The following is an 8963-nucleotide window of genomic DNA, read 5'->3' as shown; positions in this document are numbered from 1 at the left end:
GTGTGTTCCTGGAGTAACAGCAGAGTGGCCCTCAAAGATCATGGTAGTGTACCCACAAAGTACAGGAGGTAAAAGCATCTTACAAGGAAGTTTTATTCTATCTTTATGACCAGTGCATGTACCTCCTGTAGCCCTATATATATTGACCCATCTGTAACTTCCAAGGTGGGGGCAGGTGAAAGTTTGGTATACTAGACCAGGACGAGATCCCATTCCTGCCACTGTCCTATCATAGGATCATTCTCTTACATGCATCCGATTTGATAGACAAGATTTGCCTATGCTGGTGTCATTAAAACATGTATCTTATTGCCTTTAAGGTTATTTTCTTCTACAGTCCCTGTCACCTGGACCCACCCCTGGCAGCAGTTGCTGCATGATGACTGCTCTGAACTCCCTATCCATTCAACTACTGACCGCCTGTGGAATGGGTGAGCTATAGACTAAATCTGCACAGGAATTTGAATTTAACTGGATCCTCCATCTTGAGGATTATCATGTTTTTATTGCTCTTGTTATTGTATGTTAATAGTCTGATTACAGTGCCTCAGTTTTCTCACACAGGGGCCATTGTGGAAGAGGGAGAATAAGTAGATTATGAGGCGAGTTTTCTGAAGGGATGGGCTGTGGATAAAATTGCAACATTCCCAGATCTCTTGCCTGGCAGTAGTTCATCTCCATAGCAGTATGTGTTTCCAAGGGGTGGAGATAAGTAGACTATCTCCACATCAATAGGTAATTACAAGGAGAGCAGGGCTTATCTGGACCCGAGAGCTTGGGTGGGATCACTTTTTCTGCATCCAGGTCATGAGAGACACCTGCAAGCAGAAGTGGACAACTGCTTATAAACAATAAACATGTTTCTTCCACTTCATTTCTCCATTTGACTGATTTTGGTCCAAAGGTATTTTGCCCCGGGCTGGGAAAATATTTTCCTCCTAAAGTTACAGCCAGCATAGGACAAGGTCTGTGCTGTGAACTCACCTGGATTCTGGGAAAGGCAGCAGAAGCCACCAGTCTTAAGAGGACCCCACTCAGGCCAAACGGTGCTCCTAAGAGAAGCCCCTCCTCACCATGCTGGCCAGCAAGGGGTCTTGGCAGCCCAGAGCTGGAAGGGACCTCATTCACTGTTCTAGCACAGCCCTGTTCTTCACCTTTTAGGGAGAAGGAGGAGGGCACAAACAGAGTAGAAGGCTCCCAGTCCTCCAGAGCTCCCAGTGTGACTGACAGCCCGAGTCCTGCCCAGCCTACAGCCTGGTATTGTCTCCCTTCAGCCCAGGTCAGACCTGCCTTCCCTTCCCTGAGCACTTCCCAGCAGCCTGGGCTTCATATCCAGAGCCCCTTCCTTATCTCTGGGCATATGCAGGATGTGAGTGTGTGTGTCTGTGCGTGTATCTAGGCTCAGATAGGATGAGGCCAGGAGCAGGAAAGAGCAGGCTCTTGTCATTGCATTTCCCACTTGGCTGTTTCATCTGAGCAGGGGTGCGGGAGGGGGCCTGAGAACCTCAGGTGGGACAGGGCCTGGTGCAGTCCACAGCAGCAAGTCTGGAGACCAGAACCCTGCCCTGCGTGTCAGGAGGAAGGAACGCAGAGGAGGCAGCAGCAGGGGGAGCCTCTGGGCTGGAGAGGGCAGAACTCAAAGGCAGGCTGACAGGCCCTGCAAAGTGAAACCGCAGCTCCATGGAGTCTGTGCAGGAAAGGGGCTCAGAGGGAGGGAGGCTCTTTTTCTGGCACAGAAGTGCTGCCTCAGCAGGGAACAGGACTCCATGAACCAGAAACGCAGGTGGGGCTTCCTCAGATCCCCCAAAGGAAGGCTATGTCCCTGGAGGTTGTTCTCATGGCAGTGGCTGCCCGGGGCTGCCTGTCCTACCCCTGGCCAGCTTGGCAGCCCTGCCTGCCTTCTGGTACCTTCAGCTCCTGCCACACGAAGAGGACTGCATTGCCCACTCTGGCTGGGCAGTAACGTGCCTAGAGCCCACTGCCCAGGAGCAGTTTTACAAAGAGGTTAAAAGTTCCCTCTGTCATGTCACAATGCCAGGGTTTAAGTCCTCCCTTATCCAGTTACTATCTTGTGTTTCCACAGGAATAACCTGTAACCTCCCAGAGCCTTACTAATCTCACCTTTGAAATGGAGTTCCTTTGACTTAAACCCTCTATAGCAATAGTGAGCAATGTGTCCTCACAAGACCCTAAATCAACTGTATCAAATCAAATTCACCAGAGGCATTATGTCACAGCCCCCATGTAGATTATACACAGATTAGTAGCAGACCACATTCATCTGAATCAAATGGTTGTCATAATGGCAGAAGTACCTTCACCTTATTCCCCCTTGAAACCCCTTTGTCTCAAGGGAACCCCAAATCAGTTCCTGTCAGGCAGAGATTTACTGCCAATATCAAGACATTGTCTTCAATTCCTCCTTTCTCAGTTCTAAATTCTTATACCACCCCTGTCTGCCCTCCATGTTATGGGTACAATTGTAATATTTCCACAATATCTTGCCTGGTTTTAGTATATCTGAATATCAATAGATGTTCAGAGGTGGAAAGAAGTATGGCTTTAGTACTTTTGCATCATTCCTCAGGGGTGGAGAGAAGTTCATCTCCATATCAATGGGCAATTACCTGGCAACGGAGGGCTTATCTGTACCTGAGAGGTGAGAGGTGGTGCTGGTTTAGCTTTTGCTGGAGCAGGAAAGAGAGAAGGGCCCGGATTGCAGTTTGTAAGCAATAAACGGGTTTTAAACTTTATTTCTCCCTTTGACTGATTTCGGCTTTTAGAGGTAGTTTGTCCTGGGATTTCCTCTTCCCAGACTTACACATGTTTATCAAGTTCTCATCAAGGGTTAACTTAAACTGGTTTGGGAACTTTCAGAGGCAACTGTGTCTTCTATCAGCAGCACAAGAATGCATGCAAGGACAGGTGGAGAACTGGCCTGGCAGGGCACAGCTCCTGGCAGCCATACCCAACAAGGAAAAGAATTTTTTCATTTGGAGTCAGAACTCTTTGCTGAGATTTCGCCTAGATCTTTCCTAAACCTGAGAAATTTATCATCCTATTTAATACTAATTGCATACTTTAAATTAATATTTTGTAGCTAATGTACTGAATGTTTATCCAATGAATCTGGATTCAAAGGATGAGGAATTGAATCTAACAAGAGAAAAACAGAAGCTTCTGTACATGGGTTAAAACGAAAATTATTTACAGAAGTGCATTAATAGGGACGTATGAAACAGATTTGGGGATGTCAGTTGACTGCAACTTAAGGCGAATTCAATTCTGTAATTCCGAGAGGAAAATATTCTCCCAGTCTGGGGCAAAATACCTTTGAACCAAAATCAGTCAGAGAGAAAGAGAGTGGGAGAAACCCATTTATTGATTGCAAGCAGTCGTCCACTTCTGCTAGCTCGCATCTCTCACTACCAGGATACAAAACGGAACCTCACCCAACCTCTCGGGTCCAGATATGACCCCGCTCCCCCTGGTAATTACTTATTGACATGGAGATGGACTACTTCTCTCCCCCCTCCTTGGAAACACCTGTTGATATGGAAATACATAAAGGCCAGGCAAGAGATTCTGGAAATGTTGCAATTTTACCCACAATCTGTGTGATACAGGATCCACAAAATCTACTATGGAATAAGGATGTATTTATAGATGCATAATGGCTATTCAGAATGAAGGATGTGATAAGGTCACTCCATTCTACACTAGTCAGAATATTCAGTATTTTCAGAGACATTTACAAATTCAGGACCATGTAGAATGGCGTGTGACTGAAAAAATTTAACGTCAGAAAGAGCTGAAATAACTGGGGAGATTAAACCTAAAAAGTCTTGGTGAGAACAAAATTGTTTAAGGATTAAATGAGATAGCATATTGAAAGTGCTCAGTGCAATGCCTGGCATATGTGCTCAATCAATATTAATAATAAAGGAGTGATAATTAGTATTATTAGTACTATGTCACACTATTATTATTATAGGTTAATGCTTATAAAATGCTTTCGATGTGCTAGGCACAGTTCCAGGTCTTTTACATGTACTGACTCATTTATTCCTCTTATGAATTCTATGAGGTAGGTACTGTTTATTATGTCTCTAATTTTGCAGATGAGGGAGTTGAGTCAGAGAAAGGTCAAGCAGATTGCCCAGTAAGTGCAACAGATAGGAAGGGAAAAAAACAAGAAACAGTAGCTCTGGCAGTGTCAGGCCATCAAGGATAAAAGGCACTTTTGTTATTTTGTATTTATTTTTATCACTCCAGAAGGCAGAACCAAGACCAATGTGAGTACACTACTGGGAGGCAGATTTCAGCTTAACAAAGAAAAAAAAACCACTCTGAATGAATAGACCTGTCTGAAATTTCAATGGTGTGTCTTTTAATATAGTGTGTTCTCCATGACAGGATGTCAGGAAAAAAAGGATAGAAATGAAAAAGTGAATGAAATGGGGCTCCTCTTGGAAAAATACCATACAAATTATGAAGCCAACCTTTGATGAAAAGAATAAAGGCAGTATAGTGAAAGACGGTTTAAAAGACACACATCCTGAACTCAAAAGTAAAACAGTTATGAAAAGATACAAAGATTAAGTACTATCTGTCTTGCTGCTGTCTCAACACAAATTAGATGTTGGAGAAAAGCAGCAAAAAGCCCTTAAATCGGGAAATTTCTCCTAGGAATTTGTTTGGAAACTTGCTGGGTTTGAAAAAAAAAATCCTAGGATCCTCGCAGTTGTGATGGCCACCGACCCTGGAAGTGCAAAATACAGAGGAGAGGTATAGTTTGCTCTCCGGAAGAATGGGCATCTGTGTCAGTAAGTAGCATCCAGTGAGTAGGTGAGATGCAGGCATGAGGCTGAAGATCATAAAACACCATTAGATGCAAAAATACATACTTATAATGACAATTGAGTATGTTAACATGATTTGAATCCTGCTACTCAGTATGTGGTCAACAGAATTATTGCATAGTTTACTATGAATGTCCTCTATGCCAAATCTATCTTTTTACAATCAACAATTCCAGGACTCAAATATTTGCTGACCTCATGAATTAATACAAACTTTCTCAATAAGTAACACCAAGAGGTGGCTCGTTAAGGATTTGGAGTCGCAGCAGAATTTCTTGTATTACAAATAATAACTACTGAACAGTACGTGAGCACATGTATACATGGTATATACATATATATATATGTAACACACATATATATAATAATAATGCTACACTCACCACCAAATCTGTGCCCATTTCAGATTTCTCAGACTCTTTGTATTTTGATGGACAAATGTATATTTCAGTTTATGAAAATCAAAGTACTCAGTCTTTGTAGATTTACACACTTCACAAACATTGCTTCCTAGAGTTTGAGAACTGAGTAATTATCAATTTAGACTGAGTTTCTATTTGTGATACAGTTCTGGGAGCTCAGAAAAAAAATCCTGAGTCATGGAAAACGGAAAGCTTATCTCCCATGGAAGTGATGCGATGAAAACCATGTTCATAGAGCCTAACCATGATGGAGTTATGAAATGTGGATTAAAACTGGGAGAGGTGGCATATGATCCTGAGTCACTTAGGAGAAACAGTCAGATTTCAGTGCGGGAATCTGTACTGTAGGGGAAATAATGGGTGTCGGTGGCTGATGACAGGAGAATGAGGGAGAGATGTTATGGGGGGAAGCAGCAGAGAGGAAGAGGCAATAACCCCCAAGACTGGATGCTGACTGTCTCTAATAACAAGGAAAAGGCAGATAAAAACAGAGAGAGGTGAGTGACGAAGCCTGGTGTATTGGAGGTCAGGAAATACTGGCAGGTTGCTGCAACAGGGCCGCCGCCCGGTCAAAATGGTAACTGGCGATCTGAGCTCGGCGCTGACGCGCGGCCCTCACGTGACCAGGAGCCTACGTTTACCCAAGTCCCTCTTGTCCTGGTGCTTTTTGCCTGTCCAGACAACCGTCTGCCAACTACCCTTTGGTCGAAGGGAAAAGCAGAAGGAATCAACCCCCCTCGGTCCTCTTAAATCCGTGTGAGTGTCGGGGCTGCCCATCACCCCCAGGGGCCGGGAGGGCAGAGTCCAGGCCTTTCCCTATGCCCCGCCCCGCCCCCCGCGCCCCTATTTCGGTGCAGAAAATGGTGGTTTTGGGGTGGGGTGGGGAAGTGACTGTACCCCGGGAGGAAGACACAGACACTAGGAAGAGTTTTAAGTAATCGTGTGCTTCCACTTCCCTCCGGAAGAGAAACGATGAGCATTGCGGAGTGAGGGGGTGAGGGTTGGGCGCACACAGACCGAGGCCTGAGAAGGGGCCTGGGGGAGGTGAACCAGAAGAGGGCTGGCGTTGGGGCGGTGGCCCCAGAAAGGAGGGCGTGTGTGTCAGTCAATCCTTCCCTCCTCCCCACTCCCCGCCCCCTACCCGGTGTGGCGTCTGCGTGCAGGTCTGCCAGTCACCGAGGGGCACCTGGCGGAGAGGAGGCCTAGGAGGCAGCCGTCCGGAGACGTCCAGGTGAAGGCAGGGGTGAGCATCGAGCGGGAGCGGGTGGGAGGGAGGCGCTGGGGAAGAGAGCCCGCCGGCCCTTCCCGGCCCTGCGCCTGCCAGAGAGGCGGCGGCAAGGCCTGCCGGGAATACGGGGGGCTGCGGGAGGGCTGCCGGGCCGCGGCGGGATGCTCAGGGACGCAGAGCACCGGGGCCCCGAAGCCGGAACAGGCAGACGTTAGGACCCAGCCACCAAGCATTCTGACTCCACTCTCGCCTTTCTTGTCTCCCACGAATAACTGTGCTTAAAGATCATTCTAAACATGGAGAAAGCCGGCAAAGCAAATGAAGAGCCACAGAGCGCGCCCAAGGCGGACGAGGTGCAGCCTCCGGTGGAGCACTCTCCGGGAAAGCAGTCTTCCGAGGAACAGTCGGAAGAGGAGCAGTCGGAGGAGGACGAGTTCTTTCCCGAGGAGCTCCTTCCCGAGCTCCTTCCTGAGATGCTGGTGTCTGAGGAGCGCCCTCCTCAAGAGCCCCTCTCTAGGAGGAACCTTTTTGAGGAGCGCCCTCCCATGGAGCAGCCTCCTTGCGGAGTGGGAAAACATAAGCTAGAAGAAGGAAGCTTTAAAGAAAGGCTGGCTCGCTCTCGGCCGCAATTTAGAGGGGATATACATGGTAGAAATTTGAGCAACGAGGAGATGATCAAGGTAGCAGAAGAGATGGAAGAGATGAAACGAGTGCGAAACAAATTAATGATCATGCATTGGAAGGCAAGACGGAACCGTCCTTATCCTATTTAATGTGTTTGGCCTTTAATTCTGTTGTGCCTGGTTTAAGTATTACCACCTGAACTTTGCGTTTTCTCATATGCCTGTCCCCATCTTATTAATTCTAACTTTTTTTGCGTGACTTTATGTTAGGTGTTTACTTGTAACTGGGAAAAAAATTGGGTATCCCCCATCTGCAAGTCTCTCTCTGTAGTGCCTCATCATTTGCACGAAAAGATGTACATTATATGTTGTGAAGTGAAAAGTTTTCAAAAAGCATATATATAGTAATCCATTTTAGCAAAAGAAAAATATATATTAATATGCAAAGAAAAAAGTATATACTTCAAAGGCATAAAGTGGTTATCTGTGTGGTAAGGGTCGATGGTTTTTTTTCATTTTTGCTTTATCAGAACTCAGTTTTTCTAGATGAACACACTTTACCTGTGTTGCAAAATAAAACAATATAATGGAAAAAAATGTAAAGCAGTCAAAAAACTGTCAGCTTGTAAAGACAATATGGCACTTAATAAATACTTGTCAGAACTTAGAAAAATAAATACCATGTTCCTTCTCTCTTGGGGTGAAATACAAGTCAGGTACATGTTACACTTTTTTAAGGGTCATTTTTTTCCCATTTAATAGGAATATTTGCTTTACAGGGCTGCTATGGAACCAAATAATGTAAAGATCATGTGATATTTTTACTCCACTCCAGGACCCCAACCTCTATAGATTCCCTTCAAGTACAAGGGATAGTACCAAAGGAGGTCTCATCTGAGGTCACAATTCCTGTGAGATTCCCGGTTGAGTGCCACATTCCTATTCTCTTCCCTTCCATACTGACATGTCTGCTGGGCATAGCTGCTCCTTTTGTGTCCTGCTCCTTCCGTGGTTCCCATCACAGCTGAAGTGCTGGAGTCCTCCAGGTGCAAAGCTTCACTGTTCATTCTGGAGTCCCTGCTGGGCCAAAGCTTGAACATACCCTACAGATATATGGAGAATGCCCGTCCTCCAGCTTTAATATTACACTTACCTGGGTGGATACTATCCCAGTACTGCTTAAACCTCAGTGTCTTTAAGAATTCTTAGCGAAATAGACTTTCCCATTTTTTTTTTGAAAAGCTTCCCCTTCACCACTGGAGTCATACATGAGTTCACACGGACCTGGTCTAGGACTCAAATTTGTGAGCCAGACCAAATGCTGGGGACTTAGAATTGGAACGCCCCCTCAAATAATCTCCAAGGATAACTATGGTTTTAATGGCCTACCAGTTGCCTTAAGGTCAGTTCTCTGCCAGGGCTTGCCTTACCAATTCAGCTGACTTACTCAACTTGCATAAATTAAAGAGGAACATAAGACTTAAGCTAGGACATTTCCCTTCGATCCTACCCCACAACAACAAACATGCAAAAGTACTTTGTAAGTCACTTAATATACATATGTATGTACATGAGATACGATTTATCTGTTAAACTGTCCTTATAAAACCTAAGATTTTGTTTTATTCCTCCTGTTAATTGTAGAAGAAAACTAGTGGTTAATTTTTAAGAAGTATGACCTGGTCATGAACATGAGTTTCTGTCTGATTAACTATGTAAGCTTCATTAAGTGTGTTCACTTTTCTAGAAAGAGATTTGAAATTCCAAAAGGTTCACAGTTGGGGGAGATAGAGTTTCTCCAAATTCAACATTAAATTACTTACATATT

At 45.1% G+C, this 8963-nt stretch overlaps 1 protein-coding gene across 5 annotated transcripts; it reads left to right on the top strand.

The window, feature by feature from the left end:
* The first annotated feature begins 5652 nt into the window (after window positions 1-5652).
* Window positions 5653-7812, top strand: TCEAL1 (transcription elongation factor A like 1). Of its 5 annotated transcripts, none has more exons than XM_036932746.2 (4): window positions 5653-5781; window positions 5964-6040; window positions 6448-6515; window positions 6797-7812. In XM_036932746.2, exons 1-4 carry the CDS (start codon window positions 5669-5671, stop codon window positions 7283-7285), a joined length of 747 nt encoding a protein of 248 aa, XP_036788641.2. In that variant the 5' UTR covers window positions 5653-5668; the 3' UTR covers window positions 7286-7812. The 5 variants fall into 5 exon arrangements, with proteins under 5 accessions (XP_036788641.2, XP_036788640.2, XP_036788644.1 ...); XM_036932745.2 differs by having other exon boundaries at window positions 5654-5781; window positions 6448-6527; XM_036932749.2 differs by lacking the exon at window positions 5653-5781 and having other exon boundaries at window positions 5964-6038.
* Window positions 7813-8963: the final 1151 nt, after the last annotated feature.

This window comes from Manis pentadactyla, chromosome X, assembly GCF_030020395.1.
Source record: "Manis pentadactyla isolate mManPen7 chromosome X, mManPen7.hap1, whole genome shotgun sequence".
Classification (NCBI taxonomy): domain Eukaryota; kingdom Metazoa; phylum Chordata; class Mammalia; order Pholidota; family Manidae; genus Manis; species Manis pentadactyla.
Note: the sequence above shows the minus strand (reverse complement) of the source record. Positions and strands in the feature narration are given on the sequence as shown.